Source organism: Eleutherodactylus coqui, chromosome 2, assembly GCF_035609145.1.
Source record: "Eleutherodactylus coqui strain aEleCoq1 chromosome 2, aEleCoq1.hap1, whole genome shotgun sequence".
Classification (NCBI taxonomy): Eukaryota; Metazoa; Chordata; class Amphibia; order Anura; family Eleutherodactylidae; genus Eleutherodactylus; species Eleutherodactylus coqui.
In genome coordinates, this window is record NC_089838.1 from 242615101 (window position 1) to 242639181 (window position 24081).

At 46.5% G+C, this 24081-nt stretch overlaps 1 protein-coding gene and 1 pseudogene across 2 annotated transcripts; both read left to right on the top strand.

Moving 5' to 3' along the window:
- The first annotated feature begins 211 nt into the window (after positions 1-211).
- LOC136610126 (RNA-binding protein 33-like) lies at positions 212-4089 on the top strand (annotated as a pseudogene).
- A 9546-nt stretch (positions 4090-13635) lies between these two features.
- On the top strand, positions 13636-23474 carry HYPK (huntingtin interacting protein K). 2 transcript variants are annotated; one of them, XM_066592729.1, is made up of 4 exons: positions 13639-13844; positions 13928-13983; positions 20606-20657; positions 22947-23474. In XM_066592729.1, the coding sequence occupies exons 1-4, from the start codon at positions 13683-13685 to the stop codon at positions 23040-23042; spliced, it is 366 nt and encodes a 121-aa protein (XP_066448826.1). In that variant the 5' UTR covers positions 13639-13682; the 3' UTR covers positions 23043-23474. The 2 variants fall into 2 exon arrangements, with proteins under 2 accessions (XP_066448827.1, XP_066448826.1); XM_066592730.1 differs by lacking the exons at positions 13928-13983; positions 22947-23474 and having other exon boundaries at positions 13636-13844; positions 20606-20665.
- The last annotated feature ends 607 nt before the right edge of the window (positions 23475-24081 follow it).

Here is a 24081-nt window from a genome sequence, read left to right on the forward strand (position 1 = left end):
TACTGTATAAAGATGCCCGAATGACTTTCAATGTTAATTGTATTAAAATTGAAAATAAAGAATTAAAAAAAAAACCATTCCTTCAAAAACTCCTTCAGGATGTAACGCTCAGTTTGCTCTTGATATTTATTACATCCCTTGGAAGCCCATTTGACCGACAGTTATATCAGCGGCGGCTGATGGCGGCCATGTTGTGATGTGATTTCCCTCTCCCAGTCCAGGTGTGCTGACTGAATCCCGGAGACGAGCGGATCCGTGTGAGAAGGAGGAGTCCGGAGCAGTATGGCGGCGATGCTGGAAGACGATGACTTTGATCAGTTTGATAAGCCCGGCGCAGAAAGATCTCGCAGGCGAAGAACGAAGGATGACGACTTGGACAGTGAACTAGAAGATGACCTCCTGGAGGAGGACTTCTTACCTGGGAAGAAGACTTCTCTAGATCTATCAGATGAGGAACTTAATGATGATCTTCTCCAAAGTGATGAGGAGGAGTTGGACTTAACAAATTACAGCTCACAAGGAGTAACCGTTAGCCTTAATGCGACTGCTGGCGGCAACTCCTCCTTTGACCTTTCTAAAAGCGCGAATGAGGAGTCTGTAGGAGAGGATATAGAATTTGAGGAAGCGGAGCCTGAAGACGTTTATGATGAAACGGAGGAACTGGCAACTAACGCTGAAGATCTGGGTGAGGCCTTCGAAGAAAACTATGAGGAGTTGGGCGAAGAACAGGTAGAATATGCGGAAGAAGGAGGCACGGATGAGGTGCTGGACCTTGAGATCAATGAACCTCTGGATTAATTTCAAGATGAGGAATACTCCCAATCGCACAAGAGACAGAATGTTGAACAGCAGCAGTTTGCGGAGGACACGGTTAGAATTGTACGTGATGTGCAGATAGAAGTACAAGAACCGCAGGACCTTGCTAATGAATCTGAAGAGGTGATGAATGACTCACAAGAGCTTCCCTCACACACTAAAGAATTTGATGAAGATGACGAAGATGAAGAGGAGGAAGACAGCGTTCGTATACGCTTCAAAATTGAACGTAAAGAAGGGACAATAATACGTCTTTCCACCACTAACCGCGAACGGTGAAATATTCCAGAAACTTTAGAGCTGTCTGAAGAAGCCAAGGCTTCCCTGAAAGAGTTTGAAGAGAAAGAACGTATGTGCAAACTAATGTCCTATAACACCTGAAGAGGCGAGGCGGCTGTCTTGGCATGTCCCGTGGCATGGGGGACCAAAGACACCTGACCGACAGGCGAAACCTGAGGGATCGCCATAACCAAGGACAGCCTATTCGCAGTCTGTTCAAACAGCAGAACATCCAGCCTCTTCTTCTGATGCCACGATCTAGGAGTCAGTTGTCATCCGATGGGCTACATTCGCCACAACAAGAAAAGCCAAGGATAGGAAATAACACACTCTTGGCAACCCCCCCCACAACAACCTAAAAATATTCACATTAATCCACATTTTAAGGGGAACGTGACCCCAGTCCAAGTTCCCCTTCTGCCGATCCCGACCCAGCCCCGTCCGCCCATGGGGCCGCCAAGGTTCCCTGGCATGCCAGAATTTCAGCTACCCTCAACTCCTGTGCCGGGCAACTTTAATCCGCCACCAAGGCTACAGGAGCCATGAAGAAATCCACCACTGCCACCACCCCTGCAGCCTGAGTGAGAACCGTTCTTCCTAGGAGAACCGCGGTTTCCAAACCATCACATCTTCGACCAGAGAAATCCTCCTCCTGGTCCTCCGCCACCCCTTCTGAATACCAACCTCCCAGTCCCTAACCAAATTGTTCCAACATTCAATCCACCCGGACCAGCATTTAACCAGCTGCCCAGATTCAATCAGCCTCAAGCCAACTTTAACCCCCCTGGTTCACATCCAGGATTTAATCCACCTGCACCGCAAGGTGGTTTCAATCACCCCCGCTTTAATCCACCCGGCTCGCAGTCTGGCTTTAATCAACCAGGCCCACAGTCGGGTTTTAACCCACCTGGTCCTCAGCCTGTCTTTAACCCTTCAGGTAACCAACCAGGGTTTAACCAGCCAAACTTCAACCTGCCAGGACCACAGCCAGGCTTTAACCAATCTGAACCTCAGCCACCATTTAATCCACTGGGTCTTAACCAGCCTGAGTTCAACCAGTTAAATCCTGGACTGCAGCCAGGATTTAACCCACCAGGATCTGGTCTTCAACCAAACTTCCCTCAGCCTGGTCCTGGACCTCAACCAGGGTTTAACACCCCAGGATTTACTAGAGAGCGGCCTGTGCGCATCAACTTGCCAACTCCGAGTCCATTGGGAATGCCTCCTTTCAGCCAGCCTTCAGGCAATATAAGACCTTTTGCTCCACCAAGGCAGCCATTTCAATCAGGCCTGGGACAACCGTTCATGTCCCATTCTCAGGCAAATCTGCAGGGCCATATGTAGCTTCCAATCCAGGCATTACATCCACATCACCACCATGGAGGGCCACCAAACCCCGCAGCGTCATCCCAACAGTCGCCTCCATTTAGAGCACAGACTCCCCAGACCCCTTCCCATAGAATGCCGGGGCAGCAAATACACGGACCTCTGAAGCCGAGACAGAATACTCCAGGTCAATATATGGCAAAAGCTCACAATCCACCATCACAGCATCTGAGGAACAGCAACTTAAGGGAGCACCCTCCACCGAAGCCACAGAAGCGACCAGGAGAAGATCTGCGCAGGTTACGTCTTTTGGCACCACAACACCACAAATAAAGCAAGAAACCCCTGGTGCTGCGCAAGCAAACAAACCTCTGAGTTCTGCCGGCCCAAATATGCAAGTGCCTAAGATTGAAGAACAGTTCCCCGACGAAGACAATTGAAGAGCAGACAATACCACCTGCAGATCAAAAATAGAAGCGCTTAAGAGAAAAGATGTTAAGGCAAAAGAAGCTGCGACGGCGACAAAAGGCTGGTGCCAAGAAGAACTGCTTGAACGCCTCTCGCAGCAGCAGCAACAACAGCAACCGCCACCGCCCAACGCGGCACAGCCGCCCCCCCCCCCATCCCCCGGAGGCTGCAAACCAAATGGCAAAGGTCGAAAATAACAGTAATCCGATAACGACTCACGTCAGCGAGCAGACCCGGACAAACGTCAGAAGTAGACTCGTAGCAAGTAAGCCAAAGTTGTTGTCAACTATGATGCCATAGAAAATCCTCCTTCCGCAGACCGCTGGACCCGGCGTAGCGCTGCAGGGCCTGCAGAAGAAGGTGATTAAGCAGACTATACAAAATAGGGCACTGTTGGAAACCGCGCCAGCAAAAGTGCAGCCTGTACGCCACGCTGGCTCTGCGGCGGCATTTGGGCAGCAACAGACTATAAAAGTAGCTCCAGTCCTTGGGAAGCCGCAGGAACAAAGAACCACGTGGGCAAAGAGGACAGTCATGCAGAGGTCGAACAGCAGCAGTGCGGACCAAGCCAATATAGCCCCCAAAGTCTGTGTAATTAAGTTATCCGGACCGGGCAAAACTATATCGGTGCAGGCTGCAGAATGCAGTCCACAAATACAACTATCACAACCCAGAGTCCAGCCGCAGCAGCGAATACCTCAGCAGAGGCAACAGTTTCAACAGCGGGTTCAACAGAAAACTGGGCCTGTAAGAAAAGTGACACTGGGGAAAGGAAGCATTCAGCAGCATCAGCCCTTCCAGCAGCTGTATCAACTCAAAGCCCGTCCGCTGTCTTTGCTGACAGAGTCCGCATCCTCCCATATGGTGAATAGCATCCAAGGCCAGATTGCAACAAACCAGGTCATTATGCGAGGTAGAGGCAGAGGAGTCGGTGGACAGATGGGCCAAGGACGCCTGATGCCAAATAAACAGAATCTCCGTGTAGTGGAGTGCAAGCCACAGCCTTGTGTCGTGTCAGTTGAAGGGCTTTCTTCATCAACCACTGATCAACAATTGAGAAACTTGCTGATGTCGGTAGGACCAATTTAGCACGTGTTTTTGGAACCTCAGAGGCAGATAATCCTACAGCGCAAGGAATTTACTACGTACGGAGACTGCGCGGACTTAGAAGCGGCCCCTGTAAGACTAATGTTGTGTTAGGGGGCTCACAAGGGGACCCGTCAGCTGATGCTGTCTGCTTCCCAATCTGTTAGAGTCTTAGATATGAGTACTCATTGACGACTTAGATGGATGACCACACGGTATGCGGTTAGCCAAAGAAGAAGTGAGTTTATTTGCAAAGTACAGAACTTTATAGAAACAGAAATGCTTGCGTAAGATCTAATCACTGCGCATGTCCGAAGCTGCTGGACATCTGGAGATTATAATGAACAATATTTCTTTCAAAGATGTCTCCTACATAAACAATATATCAATGCTTGGTGACAGTTGTATCAAAGCAAAATATGTCCTCGGATAAGATTCTCAGAACATGTACAGAGAACAGGACGACATGGGAAGGTACAGATAAGACATATGGAAACAAGCTTCAGGGTCATATAATCAGATAAAGTAAAGTTGAAAGTAGAGAAATTAAATGTATTTCTTCTATTTATTCTTATTTAATTTGAGACAGGGGAAAATCTAGAATTAACCCCTCACATTCCCCCATTTGGACATAGGGTCCACCATCATGCTGGGTACTTCACCCGAGTGGTGCCAGCTCCTGCCAGATTCCCTAGAGTCATGTGGTGGTCCCAAAGTCCATCTGGGTTAAAGTTTAGCAAAAGCCTTTTCACTTCAACGAGTGATACAAGACATGATTAACTTTAAAGCAATATATATATATGACGAGCAAAATCATCGCTACTTGAAGCATACCTTGTAAAATTCCCATGAACCACCCTCCTAAACCAGAGAACCAATTGGCAGGGTTCAAAGAACTAAATGTGTTACCCCACCAGCTATCTCTGGTTTCTGAGTTTTCATTTGTCCATGCAAGCAGTTCTTTCGACGGAACAGGAACAGCCGGGAAAGGAATCTAGTGGCACCAGGTGTGTGTGTACAAGTCCAACAGTCCTTCACCTGTGCGGTGTTCAGTCCATCTACCAGTATTTGGTGGTGTCTAACAAAGTGGTTCTGGGCATTGTCATTTTGCACCCTCTTACAAGGGCGAAGCATGGAGTGAGGAGTCCAAAAAGTCCATCAATAAACAAAATGTCCTTCATTTTCCTTCTCATGGGGGGGCAAAGTAGGGCGTGAAAAGTTCCATTAGTCCCAAAACAAGCAACAGTTCCTTCAACTTTCACCGAAGTAGGTGTGGTCAGCAGGCCTTGATAGGGCCCCTTGAATCTGGGCCCTAGGGATTTCCAGACACGCCTCTTTACGACCACCCAGTCTCCAGGTTGTAGGGAGTGAGATCCCTTTAAGTTGTCTGGGTCTGGAATGGGAGAAAAAGACTAGATTCTGGGTTACTGTTAGTTGGTCACACAGGTGCTTTACATATCCGGCTACTGTGTCTTAGCCCTGCTGTAGGGCCTGTGGATGATACAGCCCCAATCTTGGCACAGAGCCAAACAAAACTTCTTTTAACTTAAGCGTACCATTTAGTCTTTTCACTTTGCTGGAACTCTGCGGGTGGTATGGGGCGTGAAACGCTTGTTCCACCCCAAGGGCTGACATCACCTCTCGCATCACTTTACCTGTAAAATGTGTACCTCTGTCACTCTCAATTGTCTCTAGTACCCCGTACCTGCGGATTACCTCATTCATGAGCTTCTGTGCGGTTACCTGCTTATTTACTTTAGTAACAGGGTAGGTCTCCAACCTGAAAAGAAATCAACAACAACAAGCACATATTCATACTTCCCAACAAGTGGGAGCTGAATGTAGTCAATTTGCAATCCCTGAAATGGGTAGAGTGGTCTAGGCAAGTGTTATGTGGCAAATTTACTTCTGCCCTGTTGCTTAAGGCAAAGATCATGCAAAATTGGACAAATGATGCAGCAGCTACAGAAAACCCAGGAGCCACCCGTCCTTGTTCAAGCGTCGACATCATTGCTACTTTGAGAGGTACGTCTTTCCGGGCATCAGCTGGGCCATCATGGGGCACAGGGACTGTGGTAGGCAAGTTCTGTTGACTATTCGCCATACACCGTCCTGTTTCTGCTGCTCCCATATTAAGTCAATTTGTCTTTTCCTTCCTTGCTGGCTTGTAACTGTAAAGTCTTTAGCATATCAAAGTCCAAAGTTTAGTCAATGTCCAAAGTTTTTGTCAAATTCTTCTTTTCTTCTTTTCTTCCATGGCTTGAGGGCCGCTGCCTTTGCTGTGTGGTCTGTGATGACGTTGCCTCTTGCTTCTCTGATGTAAGAATTGGTGTGAGCTCTCCACTTTGTCAGGTGGAAGTAGGGCTTCCAAGAGACTCTGCACCGCTGCACCATTCTTAATTGGCTGTCCTGCTGAGGTAAAAAACTGTCTGGCCTTCCATGCTGGGTCGTAATCATGAGCTATGCCAAATGCATACCGGGAGTCAGTGTAAATGTTTGCCATCTTACCTTCTGCCACTCTACACGCCTCAGTGAGGGCCTTCAGTTCCGCTTCTTGTGCTGAGACATGCGGAGGCATTCTGCTTTTAGGACATCTTGTTGTGTGACCACTGCATATCCAGTGTGGAGTTGTCCATCCTCACCCTGGGACCATCTAAAAAAAACAACTCAAAATATGCATTTGTTAACAGGGGCTTCAGTAACCTTTATTATGGCCACCTGTTCTGGCAACATGATGGTTTCCATTAGTAAACTTACAGCTTTTCTATTCTTGATGGAGGAAACACAAAAGGCTTAGTGATGCATTGAGGTAACTATTTGGGTCAGGAGTACATAAAAAAGTAAATCATCAACATATTACAAGAGGGTGGTGCCCTCGGGAATTGGCCAGGTGTCTAATACCAGCTTCATGCATCTGGTGAACTGGTTTTGGGCTATTCTGTGCCCCTTATGGCAGCACTGTCCAACAGTACTGCTTTCCTCTGAAAATAAATGCAAACAAATACTGACAGTCTGGCTGGCCCTTTAAACTCTTTCTCTTTAACGGGGAACAAAAGGGGTATTGGCTGGGAAGACACATTCCTTAAGGGCTTTAAGTTAACATAAAGAAGAGACAGTGTCTGCAATTGTATCTTCCTGGACATGTGCCAGGGGGCACTAACGGACCAAGGGGCTTTTTCCCCTTCCTTTAGGTAGACCATTACCAATGAGACTGACAGTCTGCCGAGGTCCGTCTGTCTGGTAGCCCAAAGGCTTGAAGGAACGACACTAAAAACTTGCTCCTCTGCATGCATAAGAGTGAGGACAGGGAGAGGTGTCGCTTGGTCTGCTGCCATCCGACAGAAGGTCGAGTGACTTTCAGACCCGGGGTGTATACGAGCCTCACCGGACGGGTGAAGTTCGATACAACATCCCAAGGGTCCCATCACATCGGTTCCCAATATGCTTTCAGGACCTTCCAGCACAAGGAAGCGCATGAGGCATCGCGACCCTTTAAACATTACCTCAAGCGGTTCAGTTTCTGCCAGCTGAATTGGCACTCCTGAAACCCCTTGCACCGATTACTGCTAAACAATCAGACTGGTATTCTATTTCAAATAGATCAGAACCTTGTTGCAAAAAAAAAATTTTTTAAATAGCTGACCTGCAATACCAAGATCACCTATGTCTTCTCCTCCCCCCTTTTGAACTAGGATACTTAATTGGAAGAAGAGTAGCCGGGTTCAAGGTAGTAGCAACATTGAAAAGAATGACAAGAGCACATTGTAGCTGGATTCTCAGCTAGTGGAGAGCTGAGAATTGAGCTTCAGAGGTGAGAGAGAAAAGAATGATTGAAAGACAGTCATAGAGTGGTTGCATAAGAGAGGAAACAGAGTGGATCCATGGGCGGCAGTATGAAACAAGGCCCAGAAAGGTGCGGAGTTTGGCAGCTGGTGTAAGTACAGGTATGGCTTTTGGACAGCAGCCTTTTGTCCCTATGTCAGATGTCCAGTTCCTTGGGCTAAGCGATGACCCAGGAGAACAACCTTTGTTTTGCAGAATTGGAGGTGGCTTACTATTTGTCAGGACCTGCGGAAAGCTGGGTTTCTGCAGTGGCTGTCAAGACAAATACATGAGCCGGATCCACCAAGAGAGCAGTTAGTTTACAAAACTCTTCTGAACTGGCACCTGAGGTCTCAACCCGTACCGATCCATCTGGTGAGAATTTGATGGATGCAGATAAGGCTTGTAAGATATCAGTACTAATAACAAAGACATGAATTACAACAAGCCCCTGCAGACCATTCTCTCAGAGACAGTACAGTACTAACAGCATTCAGCAGTGATACAGACATCCAACCAATCACAGAACTGACATTTACCCAAAAAGCAAAAACATACCTCAAAATCCCTACATGCTTTCCACTTTCAAGACAATTAATTCACGTAATTCATTACAAGTTTCTTATTTCATCAACGTCTTTCTTTCTATGACCTTAAATTTTATCTCTCTATGAAATAGAACAACAACCAAGACTCTAGAAAGTGGCCAGAACATTCAGACTCCAAACAACACCAATCATTAGCAACAACAAGAGGTATATTTCTCTGCACAGACTATCAAACACAGACGGCAGGGGAATAGTTAAACACATAGAAAAGACAACATGCTAAGCGCTTCTAACAGCGCAATATTCGCCGCATTCTTAACCCTTGTATTCTTAAAAGCCCCTACAGACGTGAGTGGGGTATAACTTTCTTACACTTTCTTACACTTGTATGACGGAGACTAAAACGTACAACAAAGATTAGATTACATAACGTCAAGACATACGAGACAAACAATATTGGTTATTTGTCACATAATTATCCACAGATTCTGCATGAACTTGCTTTATGTCCCAAAGGAACCCAGACTATAAAGGATTCCCTTTCTCTGATAACTGCCGTATCTACACTTGCCTCAATCCATCTGTCTAACATACTTTTATCCAACCTTTGACTATCTCTGAATCTTTCCCAAACTCGTTGGTCTAAGGTTCCCAAAATTCTAAACACCTGCTTTTCTCAACAACTTACTACATTCTCTAGCTGTTTTCTATATTGTCTGTTCTTTTTAAGTCCTATCTGTTTATATATTTTATAGGCTTGCCTACAAATGTCCTTCCCTTCCCCCAATTTTATTATTTCAATGGGTGTCAGGAAAGTCTGAGACCCCATTCTGACTATGGACTTACCTCTTGATTTACCACTATTGTCCCTACTGCTGAGTCTGCAACTGGCAGGATACTTATGGACTTTTCAGTCCCTTCTGCCACGTCCGCAACGGGCAGGATATTTATTTAGCAATATCTTTACTTCTTACGGGCATAGAGGAAGGACCACGGCTTGCCTTGCTGGGCGGCTTTTAGTAATCTTATTACAAATTACAGCTAACATTATGAGTCCGGCAAAAAGCAATAATTTCTACAGCACACAGCAGACAGCATGGCAATATACACACAAGGGTTCTTCCGTCTAGCATGGTTACTAAGAACACCGTAAATAACAGGCAGAAGTGTCCTATAAACATGCAGCCACTTACCTTCTGTCGACACGTGACTGAAGTCAGGGGAACCCAGAGCTGGAGTGGTAAGTCAAGGGCTTACCTTACACCGGTGTTTTGTAGATCTGGGGTCCCGTGGCCTCTGGTCCGGCTGGTCAGCAGGTAGGGTCGTCAGGTATTGGCTGCAGGTAAGGAGTTAGCTTCTGTCCCTCGTTGGAGTGCCAAGTATTGTTAGGGGGGTCACAAGGGGACCCGTCAGCTGATGCTGTCTGCTTCCCAATCTGTTAGAGTCTTAGATATGAGTACTCATTGACGACTTAGATGGATGACCACACGGTATGCGGTTAGCCAAAGAAGAAGTGAGTTTATTTGCAAAGTACAGAACTTTATAGAAACAGAAATGCTTGTGTAAGATCTAATCACTGCGCATGTCCGAAGCTGCTGGACATCTGGAGATTATAATGAACAATATTTCTTTCAAAGATGTCTCCTACATAAACAATATATCAATGCTCGGTGACAGTTGTATCAAAGCAAAATATGTCCTCGGATAAGATTCTCAGAACATGTACAGAGAACAGGACGACATGGGAAGGTACAGATAAGACATATGGAAACAAGCTTCAGGGTCATATAGTCAGATAAAGAAAAGTTGAAAGTCGAGAAATTAAATGTATTTCTTCTATTTATTCTTATTTAATTTGAGACAGGGGAAAATCTAGAATTAACCCCTCACAGTTGTGAGGATAAGTTACTAGTGGGATGCTATAGAGAAGAACTTGTACCGCTGCCCCTTTATCCTTTGTTTTCTCGCCTTTTGTGTTCTCCTGGTAACACAGTTTCAGTATTCCTGTTGTGAAATCAACAGCAGTTTCTTAGTTCTGTTTATTCACTGTTCAACGCCTTCAGCCATTCTCTATTGGCGATGGCAATGAAAGCACTCTACTTCATTGTCCGGCGAGACCATTTCCTGGAGTCGGCAACGAAGGCCTAAATAATGGATTGCTATAAGGTCTTACCGAACTGCTCTTTACAGATATTCACCTGTTAACAACAAAGTTTGCAATGGGAAAAAAAGGAGAAAATAGTATTAAAAAAGGTGCTTATACTGATAGCGCAAGTTATGCAAACTTATTCCTCTAGTCAGGTACTTTTACTGTGGAGCCAGGTATATATGCTGTGTTACCATACTAACGGGGGTTTCCGGGACTCCAGTAGTGATGACCTGTCTTTAGCATAGGTCATCAATAGCTGATCACTTGGGGTCCGCCGCTCAGAATGACCTCCAGTCAGCTGTGTGATGGGGTCACGGCGCTTGGGCAAGTACCACAGCCCTTTCACAGCATACTAGGTACAGTGCTGTACGTTTTGTAGTGGCATTGTCTAGTATAGCAGATCAGTCTCTTTCACTTGAAGGGGACTGAGCTGCTAAAGGGTCACATAACAAACAAACATGTCACTGGCCTGAGAAGGGGCTACTGCACTCACCTGAACCCCAAGGTCTCATCACACAGGCTATAGTGGAGGTCCCCAGCAGTTGACAACCATTGATCGGATATGGATGACCAGTCCTGGGCATGGTTCAGCAGTATTGTGAGTCCTCTTAATGGCTCCTGTCCACAGGCGAATTTTCACTGCGTTCCTCCTTGAAATATAAGTGCCCTCATCCCCCCCCGAAAATCAATAACTATAGAAAAAAAGGAAAGCAGGCATGCATCGCCTTGGTGGCGCTGTCGTCTACGGCGCATCTTCCGGCGGGTCCCCAGCACTCTTCCTCTGCTGCTCTTCTGGCATGGGATTGAAGGGTCCCCGCCTCCTGGGGCGCTGCCTCTGGTTGGCTGGGCGCTGTGGCCAATCAGGGTCGGCGCTCGGCTGTCATTCAATGCTGGGCGCTGCCTGTGGTTGGTCGCGGCGTTCGGCCAGTCGGGGCCGGCGCTTTCAGGGGGTGGGGATTTTCATGGGGGGAATGCCGCGGGCCTGCGGGGGGACCGCCGGCGAGGGCGGTGCTGCTGGGGTGATGTATTCTTTTTTTTTTAAATTTCTGCAGTTGTTGATTATTTTCGGGGTAGGGCTTATATTTAAACTTGATTGAATTGAGTTTCTTGCGTTCTTTAGTACCGTATTCTGATTTACAAGTGTACTGTAATTGTGGTGCCGGATGGGTGGGCAGGATTTCCTCTTTACGTTTTTTGAGAATTGCCAGTGCGCTAACAAAATTGAAAAAGTCGGCCATTGGGCCTTGAAATATTTTGTTTTTTAACTGAAGTAAATATGAATTATGATAAAGATGTCTTTGTTTTCTCTCTTGCCGGTGATGCACTTTGTCCTTAGACTGCCTCTTTTGATAAGAAACAGGATTGTCCTGTACTGTATTCTTTACTTGGATCTGTAATGTAAACTTTGGGAACATCTTCCGTATTCAAGAGTTGCAAACAGTTTAGTGTTTGTAATAAAAGTTCAGAGCAAAAAAAAAAAGAATTGAATTTATGAATTGAGTACTCAAACTGGATTCCGTGATTTGTCCTTGCAAAAAAGAAAGATCATGGATCTCAGTACGGAGTCAATAGGCTACACCACTAGGAACAAGAACCTTTGAAATCATCAGTGGCTCCACATACTGTATGCATCATTACATTATAGGATGCAAGAGTAGGTACTGATTTGAGCCAATATATAAATAAGACTCATACTCCATACATGTGGGGCGTTGTGTCTATTGGTCTACCATTACGCATTAACCATTTATCATGCTGTTAACAATAATAATATTTATTTGTATAGCGACAAACATATTCCGCAGCGCTTACAAAAACAGAGGGAATACAGAGAGACAAAAGTACAAAAATACAAAAACCACGGTTACATAGTAATCAGTTGATGGAAACAATAGGGGTGAGGGTCCTGCTCCAACGAGCTTACATACTACAAGCAATGGGGTGATACAGAAGGTAGAGGGGTGGAGATGTGCACGGTATGGCGAGGTGGAGAGTGAGGGATGCTATACACATAGACAATGGTCAGACATTTAGCCGTGTGGTGGCTGAATCGGTGTGACTGCAGGGGGCAGTTGACGGTGGCTAGCAGGGTGGCAGTCACTAGGACAGGGAGCATGTCATAAGGTGGAGTACAGAGGGGTTTGGTTTGGGAGATATGGTATGCTTCCCTGAAGAGGTGCATTTTTAGAGCACGCCTGAAGTTTTGTGAATCAGGGATTGCGCAGATAGTTTTGGCTAGTGCGTTCCAGAGGACTGGGGCTGCTCTGGAGAAGTTTCTCCTTCAAGTAATCTCATTTGTGATATCAGCATCCGATTACATAATTGTTACACAGGTCAATACGGTATATCACACTTGCCTATTTTACCGGATTGTCTCTGAGTCTCAAAAAATAGGAGAACTTCATGACTGAGCAAACTTCCGCAAAAGTGGCAGGAAGTTGCCATGAGGAGGGCACTACAGAATTTATATTGGTCTTACTGACTTAAAGGGGTTTTCTGGGGAAAATACTATTGATGACCTATCCTAAGAATAGGTAATCAATCGCTGATCGGCTGTGATTGCTTGATCACCCATAAATTTGTATTGCTCTGGACTTGAGCTGGGACCTAGAGGCAATACAAATTTATTGATGATCAACTAATATTATATAATATGTTGATGTAAATGATGTTGTATGATTATGATGACACCCAATATATGCATGTGGGAGTCTGCATGGATACCGCAGTTGCGATTTTAGTACGAACGTGCACTTTTTATTATTAATGTGCAATAATTGTACTTAGATGCAATATGAATCCTATTGGATGATTTTTTTTATACAATTTGCACGTGGTATTCTGAGTCACAGTGTTACACCCTATTTGGTGTAACACTTTGTGTGTCACTTTTTTTACAACCCTGATAAATTTGTGAGTAATTTGGTTTCAATTATGTTTGTTTAATGGATAAAGACTATTATTGTTATCTGAGGTGGTGTATGACAGAGTATAGTGATAGAGTGCGGTTGGCAACTTGGTGGTTGTATAGCGGAAGTAATGCACATTGCCAGTCTTCAACATGGCAGCATAAGCTTCAGCCACCGGCTAGTCTCCCAGCGTTCCTAGCGACGGAAGTGACGTCAGTCAGGAGCTGCCGGAAGTAGAGCTGCACGCTCGGCTCTTGACTTCCGGCACAGAGAGCAGTCATGGCAGCGGAGGGGGATGTAGAGCTAGAACTGGAGACGGAGGAGAACTGCAGCGAGCGGCCGGCAGACAAACCGCGCAAACATGACAGCGGAGCGGCGGACCTGGAGAGGGTCACCGACTATGCGGAGGAGAAGGAGATCCAGAGCTCCAACCTGGAAACGGTGAGACCCCGAGAGACGGAGCTCCCCCGGCCGGTTCCGTGGAGCCGCAGCCTCGTTTCACCTTTCGCTGTACTCTCTTACAGGCCATGTCGGTGATCGGAGACCGGAGGTCCCGGGAGCAGAAGGCCAAGCAGGAGAGGTGAGTGTGCTGGTCTAATGCTTCCTCCTTGTGCAGCGGTGACTCCACCCCGACGGAGTGCTCCTACTACCTGGGACGTATGTACCTGGGGCTGAAGGGGTTAAGGAGACACAAATCTTTCTATCCTTGTGTTATTGATGACATGATGCGCCCATGGCTGCTATGCCTGTCCCCATGTCTTCTTCCTCTATAGTAGTATGAGATGACGTGATGCGCCCATGCCTGCTATGCCTGTCACCATGTCTTCCTCTATACTAATAAGAGATGACAAGATGTCCCCATGCCTGCTATGCCTGTCACCATGTCTTCTTCCTCTATAGTAGTATGAGATGACATGATGCGCCCATGCCTGCTATGCCTGTCACCATGTCTTCCTCTATACTAATAAGAGATGACAAGATGTCCCCATGCCTGCTATGCCTGTCACCATGTCTTCTTCCTCTATAGTAATAAGAGATGACAAGATGTCCCCATGTCTTCTTCCTCTATAGTAGTATGAGATGACGTGATGTCCCCATGCCTGCTATGCCTGTCACCATGTCTTCTTCCTCTATAGTAGTATGAGATGACGTGATGTCCCCATGCCTGCTATGCCTGTCACCATGTCTTCTTCCTCTATAGTAGTATGAGATGACGTGATGCGCCCATGCCTGCTCTGCCTGTCCCCATGTCTTCTTCCTCTATAGTAGTATGAGATGACGTGATGCGCCCATGCCTGCTATGCCTGTCACCATGTCTTCCTCTATACTAATAAGAGATGACAAGATGTCCCCATGCCTGCTATGCCTGTCACCATGTCTTCTTCCTCTATAGTAGTATGAGATGACATGATGCGCCCATGCCTGCTATGCCTGTCACCATGTCTTCCTCTATACTAATAAGAGATGACAAGATGTCCCCATGCCTGCTATGCCTGTCACCATGTCTTCTTCCTCTATAGTAATAAGAGATGACAAGATGTCCCCATGTCTTCTTCCTCTATAGTAGTATGAGATGACGTGCTGTCCCCATGCCTGCTATGCCTGTCACCATGTCTTCTTCCTCTATAGTAGTATGAGATGACGTGATGCCCCCATGCCTGCTATGCCTGTCCCCATGTCTTCTTCCTCTATAGTAGTATGAGATGACGTGATGCGCCCATGCCTGCTATGCCTGTCACCATGTCTTCCTCTATACTAATAAGAGATGACAAGATGTCCCCATGCCTGCTATGCCTGTCACCATGTCTTCTTCCTCTATAGTAGTATGAGATGACATGATGCGCCCATGCCTGCTATGCCTGTCACCATGTCTTCCTCTATACTAATAAGAGATGACAAGATGTCCCCATGCCTGCTATGCCTGTCACCATGTCTTCTTCCTCTATAGTAATAAGAGATGACAAGATGTCCCCATGTCTTCTTCCTCTATAGTAGTATGAGATGACGTGCTGTCCCCATGCCTGCTATGCCTGTCACCATGTCTTCTTCCTCTATAGTAGTATGAGATGACGTGATGCCCCCATGCCTGCTATGCCTGTCCCCATGTCTTCTTCCTCTATAGTAGTATGAGATGACGTGATGTCCCCATGCCTGCTATGCCTGTCACCATGTCTTCTTCCTCTATAGTAGTATGAGATGACGTGATGTCCCCATGCCTGCTATGCCTGTCACCATGTCTTCTTCCTCTATAGTAGTATGAGATGACGTGATGTCCCCATGCCTGCTATGCCTGTCACCATGTCTTCTTCCTCTATAGTAGTATGAGATGACGTGATGTCCCCATGCCTGCTATGCCTGTCACCATGTCTTCTTCCTCTATAGTAGTATGAGATGACGTGATGTCCCCATGCCTGCTATGCCTGTCACCATGTCTTCTTCCTCTATAGTAGTATGAGATGACGTGATGTCCCCATGCCTGCTATGCCTGTCTGTCTTCTTCCTCTATAGTAGTATGAGATGACGTGATGTCCCCATGCCTGCTGTGCCTGTCTCTGTCTTCTTCCTCTATAGTAGTATGAGATGACGTGATGTCCCCATGCCTGCTATGCCTGTCACCATGTCTTCTTCCTCTATAGTAGTATGAGATGACGTGATGTCCCCATGCCTGCTATGCCTGTCACCATGTCTTCTTCCTCTATAGTTGTATGAGATGACGTGATGTCCCCATGCCTGCTATGCCTGTCACCATGTCTTCTTCCTCTATAGTAGTATGAGTTGACGTGATGTCCCCATGCCTGCTATGCCTGTCACCATGTCTTCTTCCTCTATAGTTGTATGAGATGACGTGATGTCCCCATGCCTGCTATGCCTGTCACCATGTCTTCTTCCTCTATAGTAGTATGAGATGACGTGATGTCCCCATGCCTGCTATGCCTGTCACCATGTCTTCTTCCTCTATAGTAGTATGAGTTGACGTGATGTCCCCATGCCTGCCACCATGTCTTCTTCCTCTATAGTAGTATGAGATGACGTGATGTCCCCATGCCTGCTATGCCTGTCACCATGTCTTCTTCCTCTATAGTAGTATGAGATGACGTGATGTCCCCATGCCTGCTATGCCTGTCCCCATGTCTTCCTCTATACTAATAAGAGATGACAAGATGCCCCCATGCCTGCTATGCCTGTCCCCATGTCTTCTTCCTCTATAGTAGTATGAGATAACATGATGCTGCTATGCCTGTCACCATGTCTTCTTCCTCTATAGTAGTATGAGATGACGTGATGTCCCCATGCCTGCTATGCCTGTCACCATGTCTTCTTCCTCTATAGTAGTATGAGATGACGTGATGCGCCCATGCCTGCTCTGCCTGTCCCCATGTCTTCTTCCTCTATAGTAGTATGAGATGACGTGATGCGCCCATGCCTGCTATGCCTGTCACCATGTCTTCCTCTATACTAATAAGAGATGACAAGATGTCCCCATGCCTGCTATGCCTGTCACCATGTCTTCTTCCTCTATAGTAGTATGAGATGACATGATGCGCCCATGCCTGCTATGCCTGTCACCATGTCTTCCTCTATACTAATAAGAGATGACAAGATGTCCCCATGCCTGCTATGCCTGTCACCATGTCTTCTTCCTCTATAGTAATAAGAGATGACAAGATGTCCCCATGTCTTCTTCCTCTATAGTAGTATGAGATGACGTGCTGTCCCCATGCCTGCTATGCCTGTCACCATGTCTTCTTCCTCTATAGTAGTATGAGATGACGTGATGCCCCCATGCCTGCTATGCCTGTCCCCATGTCTTCTTCCTCTATAGTAGTATGAGATGACGTGATGCGCCCATGCCTGCTATGCCTGTCACCATGTCTTCCTCTATACTAATAAGAGATGACAAGATGTCCCCATGCCTGCTATGCCTGTCACCATGTCTTCTTCCTCTATAGTAGTATGAGATGACATGATGCGCCCATGCCTGCTATGCCTGTCACCATGTCTTCCTCTATACTAATAAGAGATGACAAGATGTCCCCATGCCTGCTATGCCTGTCACCATGTCTTCTTCCTCTATAGTAATAAGAGATGACAAGATGTCCCCATGTCTTCTTCCTCTATAGTAGTATGAGATGACGTGCTGTCCCCATGCCTGCTATGCCTGTCACCATGTCTTCTTCCTCTATAGTAGTATGAGATGACGTGATGCCCCCATGCCTGCTATGCCTGTCCCCATGTCTTCTTCCTCTATAGTAGTATGAGATGACGTGATGTCCCCATGCCTGCTATGCCTGTCACCATGTCTTCTTCCTCTATAGTAGTATGAGATGACGTGATGTCCCCATGCCTGCTATGCCTGTCACCATGTCTTCTTCCTCTATAGTAGTATGAGATGACGTGATGTCCCCATGCCTGCTATGCCTGTCACCATGTCTTCTTCCTCTATAGTAGTATGAGATGACGTGATGTCCCCATGCCTGCTATGCCTGTCACCATGTCTTCTTCCTCTATAGTAGTATGAGATGACGTGATGTCCCCATGCCTGCTATGCCTGTCACCATGTCTTCTTCCTCTATAGTAGTATGAGATGACGTGATGTCCCCATGCCTGCTATGCCTGTCTGTCTTCTTCCTCTATAGTAGTATGAGATGACGTGATGTCCCCATGCCTGCTGTGCCTGTCTCTGTCTTCTTCCTCTATAGTAGTATGAGATGACGTGATGTCCCCATGCCTGCTGTGCCTGTCCCCATGTCTTCTTCCTCTATAGTAGTATGAGATGACGTGATGTCCCCATGCCTGCTGTGCCTGTCCCCATGTCTTCTTCCTCTATAGTAGTATGAGATGACGTGATGTCCCCATGCCTGCTGTGCCTGTCCCCATGTCTTCTTCCTCTATAGTAGTATGAGATGACGTGATGCGCCCATGCCTGCTATGCCTGTCCCCATGTCTTCTTCCTCTATAGTAGTATGAGATGACGTGATGCGCCCATGCCTGCTCTGCCTGTCCCCATGTCTTCTTCCTCTATAGTAGTATGAGATGACGTGATGCGCCCATGCCTGCTATGCCTGTCCCCATGTCTTCTTCCTCTATAGTAGTATGAGATGACGTGATGCGCCCATGCTTGCTATGCCTGTCACCATGTCTTCTTCCTCTATAGTAGTATGAGATGACGTGATGTCCCCATGCCTGCTATGCCTGTCACCATGTCTTCTTCCTCTATAGTAGTATGAGATGACGTGATGTCCCCATGCCTGCTATGCCTGTCACCATGTCTTCTTCCTCTATAGTTGTATGAGATGACGTGATGTCCCCATGCCTGCTATGCCTGTCACCATGTCTTCTTCCTCTATAGTAGTATGAGTTGACGTGATGTCCCCATGCCTGCTATGCCTGTCACCATGTCTTCTTCCTCTATAGTTGTATGAGATGACGTGATGTCCCCATGCCTGCTATGCCTGTCACCATGTCTTCTTCCTCTATAGTAGTATGAGATGACGTGATGTCCCCATGCCTGCTATGCCTGTCACCATGTCTTCTTCCTCTATAGTAGTATGAGTTGACGTGATGTCCCCATGCCTGCCACCATGTCTTCTTCCTCTATAGTAGTATGAGATGACGTGATGTCCCCATGCCTGCTATGCCTGTCACCATGTCTTCTTCCTCTATAGTAGTATGAGATGACGTGATGTCCCCATGCCTGCTATGCCTGTCCCCATGTCTTCCTCTATACTAATAAGAGATGACAAGATGCCCCCATGCCTGCTATGCCTGTCCCCATGTCTTCTTCCTCTATAGTAGTATGAGATAACATGATGCTGCTATGCCTGTCACCATGTCTTCTTCCTCTATAGTAGTATGAGATGATGTGAGGTCCCCATGCCTGCTATGCCTGTCACTGTCTTCTTCCTCTATAGTAGTATGAGATAACATGATGCCCCCATGCCTGCTCTGCCTGTCACCATGTCTTCCTCTATAGTAATAAGAGATGACCTATGATGTCATCATGCCTGCTGTGCCTGTCACTGTCGTCTTCTATAGTAGTATGAGATGACGTGATGTCCCCATGCCTGCTATGCCTGTCACCATGTCTTCTTCCTCTATAGTAGTATGAGTTGACGTGATGTCCCCATGCCTGCCACCATGTCTTCTTCCTCTATAGTAGTATGAGTTGACGTGATGTCCCCATGCCTGCCACCATGTCTTCTTCCTCTATAGTAGTATGAGATGACGTGATGTCCCCATGCCTGCTATGCCTGTCACCATGTCTTCTTCCTCTATAGTAGTATGAGATGACGTGATGTCCCCATGCCTGCTATGCCTGTCACCATGTCTTCTTCCTCTATAGTAGTATGAGATGACGTGATGTCCCCATGCCTGCTATGCCTGTCCCCATGTCTTCCTCTATACTAATAAGAGATGACAAGATGCCCCCATGCCTGCTATGCCTGTCCCCATGTCTTCTTCCTCTATAGTAGTATGAGATAACATGATGCTGCTATGCCTGTCACCATGTCTTCTTCCTCTATAGTAGTATGAGATGATGTGAGGTCCCCATGCCTGCTATGCCTGTCACTGTCTTCTTCCTCTATAGTAGTATGAGATAACATGATGCCCCCATGCCTGCTCTGCCTGTCACCATGTCTTCCTCTATAGTAATAAGAGATGACCTATGATGTCATCATGCCTGCTGTGCCTGTCACTGTCGTCTTCTATAGTAGTATGAGATGACGTGATGTCCCCATGCCTGCTATGCCTGTCATCGTCTGCTATAGTAGTATGAGATGACGTGATGTCCCCATGCCTGTCACCATGTCATCGTCTGCTATAGTAGTATGAGATGACGTGATGTCCCCATGCCTTTTATGCCTGTCCCCGTGTCTTCTTCCTCTATAGTAGTATGAGATGACATATGACGTCCCCATGCCTGCTATGCCTGTCACCATGTCTTCCTCTATAGTAATAAGAGATGACATATGATGTCCTCATGCCTGCTCTGCCTGTCACCATGTCTTCCTCTATAGTAATAAGAGATGACATATGATGTCCCCATGCCTGCTATGCCTGTCACCATGTCGTCATCTTCTATAGTAGTATGAGATGACGTGGGGTCGGGTAACTAGTTGTTCACGGCCGGCTGCTATGATGTGATGGAGGCTCATCCTATGTAAGAAAGGTTACTAAAGACTTTCTCCTCTTTGTTGCAGAGAGAAGGAACTGGCAAAGGTCACCATCAAGAAGGAAGATGTGGAGCTGATTGTGAGTAGGGGGTGGGGGCTACATCTGCACTCAGGTTTCCACCTTCCTGGTTTGGGGAGCAGGAAAGGGAATCCCCTGCTGTCGCCGACCGGTTTTGTCTCTGGACTATAATGGGGTCCGCCCGCTTTCCTCCCGGCTTTTGGACGGAAAAAAAGTGCTGCATGCGGGGCCATTTCTTCCAGTATTTCCGGCTGAATCTGCGATGGAAGCTCAGAGCTTTTAAAAATCATCACTCCTTTATTTTTCCATAGACATTATTGTGCAGGGGCTCATTTTTTATGAGACATCCTGTAGTTTACGTTGGTACGATTTCGTAATATATACGACTTTTTGATCGCTATTTATTGCCTTTTTTCTGGGAGACAGGGTGTCTAAAAGAGCGTTTCTGGCGTTATTTATTTTTTCGGACGATGTTCACCGTACGGGGTAAATAATGTGCTACTTTGATCAGACTTTTATGGACGTGGCCATACCAAATATGTATTTTTGTTTTATGAGTTAGATGTGTTTATTATAGGTATGGTAGAGGGGGAAGTGGTTTTTACCTTTTTTTTCCCCTTATTTCTACTTTTTTTTTTTTTTAAGGCTCCCCAGGGGACCACAACTAGCGATGCTTTGATCGCTCCTGCAGTATGATGTAATGCCCTAGACTGTCATTTGATATGACAGGCAGTCTATCAACCCACCCCACTGGGATGCCTTGATAGGCAGACTGCTAAGGCAGCCATGGGGCCTTTCAGAATGCCCCTGACTGCCATGATACCCACATGGCTCTGAACATCGTTCGGGGAGTTTAAATGCCGCAGTCAGAATTGACAGCAGCATTTAAAGGGGTTCTGACATTTAAAAAAAAAATAAAAAATTGCTTACCTTGCCTGGCCAGGACCGATTGCCAGGCATGTCCCCTCCAGCGGGCATCATCTTCTGTGGCCTGTAGAAGCAGAGCAGGAGCGGTCAAAATGACCACTTCCTGCTCTGCTCCGTCCGTCAGCCACTTCCGAGGTGAACGGACGGGCCACCCAGCAAGCACGTCACAAGCAGTGCTTGCTGTGGGCGGCCCGTCCGTTCTGGCTGAACTCCGAGATTCTGCGCGTGCGCAGTGGAGACGCGGCCCGTCCTGACTCCTGTCAGAGGGCACCTCTCCACTGCGCATGCGCGTGATCCCGGAGCGGCGTGGCTCGTGGAGGAAGAAGAGGAAGAACAGAGCCTGCTGGGAGATTCCCCCCCTTCCCCGATGTCGACAACAACAACAGGAGACAAGGTAAGTATTATGTTTTTATGCTTTAACAGCCATTAAACCATGGGTTCCCTGTGTCCATTAGGCAGACCAGGGAACAATGGCTGGTAAAGCATAAAAACATTATTCATGTCAGAACCCCTTTAAAGGGTGACATCCGTGTTGTATGAAGAGAGGTCTCCCCACGATCTCTCTTCATACATACCCCGATGCTACAGGATGTAAATGTACACCCTGGAGCGGGAAGGGGTTCTGTCATTAAAAAAATTTCAATACTTTCTTATTCCTCCCCCATCAGTCGTCTTACTGCATCTTCTCCTCACTGATCTTCTCCTGTAGTCCCCGGTCACCTCACCGCAAGCCAGACTGATTTTCTTCTTTTTGTTATGATGCGTCCATTCCTCGCATTCTTCTTACTGCCTGGCCATGTACGCTATGTCACTAGCGATATCACCTTCACTGTCTAAGAAGGAATGCTGAACTATTACCGATACTGCACGTATGTGTTTTCTCAGCAATAGCTCAGCACTCCCTGCTAGGCTATGAATACTACATCACTAGTGACATAGCATACATTGCCAGGCAGTAAGATGATGCGTCCATTCCTCACATTCTTAACAAAAAGAAGATGATCCGTCCGACTTGCGGTGAGGTGACCCTGTGGACTACAGGAGCCAGGAGAAGATTTGGTAAGGAGTCTGCCTGGGGAGGAATGGGGAAGTATTTAATTATTTATTAGCATGGGGATGGGAAAAATTAAAACATAACGGGAATAGTTGTGGTCCTATATGGGTGGTCTTTCTACCAAGGCTAAAAAGTCTTTTCGTTTCCATTTGTGATCCACAGTAATCAGTTTGGAAAGTTTCAAATCCCCGAGGTTGCGATTACATAGATAGTATTTGTTTAAAAGTCTTCTTGCCCCTTAATTACAGCTAATGTTTCCCGGCCGCCTCTTTACATGACTGATAAATATGTAGCAGACAGATGACCCCCGTGTGGATTGGGATTACATGGAGGAGCAGTTCTTCTAGTAATACTTTCTTGGCTTTCAGATGAATGAGATGGAGATCCCACGGTCGGCGGCAGAACGCAGTTTGCGAGAACACATGGGGAACGTAGTAGAAGCGCTCATCGCTCTCACTAACTGAACCTCCTCCTCACAAGAATTCTCTCATGATGGATTCCACATCCTCTAGCAGAACTAATGACTGGAGATGCGGGGTGCAACCAAATTGCGAACTCTTCTTTAGGACTTGGGCAACCGAGCAGAAATCCGAAAGCCAACGTGTACAGTAGTGGGCAAACTGTGCCTTGTAGTTCTATGCCACCCATGCTGCAGGGGTATCTCCTAAGTATGGGTTCAGGGGAACTAAGTATCACAGAAGATTCTTCTGCATTTGCCTAAACCAATAGAGTGGAACTTTTTAACTTTTGTGTGAGAAGTATGAACAATTATGTTATAGATGAGAAAATGTCAAAAATTAAATCTAATTGGCTTTGACTTTCCCATTTAGCATCTTTAGTACATAAAATTGACTCAGTATAGTTTGAGATGCGAAATAAAGTTCTTTTAATATCTATTCTGTTGTATTTAGTGACTTCAGGGTGTATTTGTGTATTGACTGCTTTATACTAATAGTTGCGGGTCCGTCACAACTTTTCAGTTATGTTAAGAGAGGTTCCACAATGGAACCGCTGCTGCCGGTACGCTAAAATTACAGTACAATGTCAGTGAATGGGGTGTTAACAAACCTCATTCACTTGCAGCAGAAAAGCTCCACAGCCAAAGATGGTCGAGCTGTAGGTTGTTGCCGTGGAATGAGTGAAAATCTGCATCAGCACGTGGATTTACTCCACCACGTTTCAGAATGTGAAGTCACAAAAACACGGAGCTTGTTATTTCCAAAAACTTTAGCTATGTCCTATTGCTGGCTGAAGTTTCAACTGGCAGGGGTCTAGGTGCTCAGATCCCCCAATTTCTGCTAGAATGAAGGGGTGCTCAGCAGAGCTCCTTGCCCCTTCAACTTTGATAAATACAGCAGTGATCAGGAGAGAGAAATGGGGTACATTATATTAAGGGTCCACACACACAGCAACCTGTCGTTGGATCCTCTATGGCTGTTAGCACTCGGCCTCATCTATCAAAACTGTAATACTAAAACTGTCTTTTGCTTGATGCAACCAATC

What these genes read in the sequence shown, in the direction of transcription:
- HYPK (XM_066592729.1), top strand. Translation starts at nt 13,683, where the DNA reads ATGGCAGCGGAGGGGGATGTAGAGCTAGAACTGGAGACGGAGGAGAAC. An exon ending in CAGAAGGCCAAGCAGGAGAG is followed by an intron (nt 13,984 to 20,605) that starts GTGAGTGTGCTG and finishes TCTTTGTTGCAG; the next exon opens with AGAGAAGGAACTGGCAAAGG. An exon ending in AGGAAGATGTGGAGCTGATT is followed by an intron (nt 20,658 to 22,946) that starts GTGAGTAGGGGG and finishes CTTGGCTTTCAG; the next exon opens with ATGAATGAGATGGAGATCCC.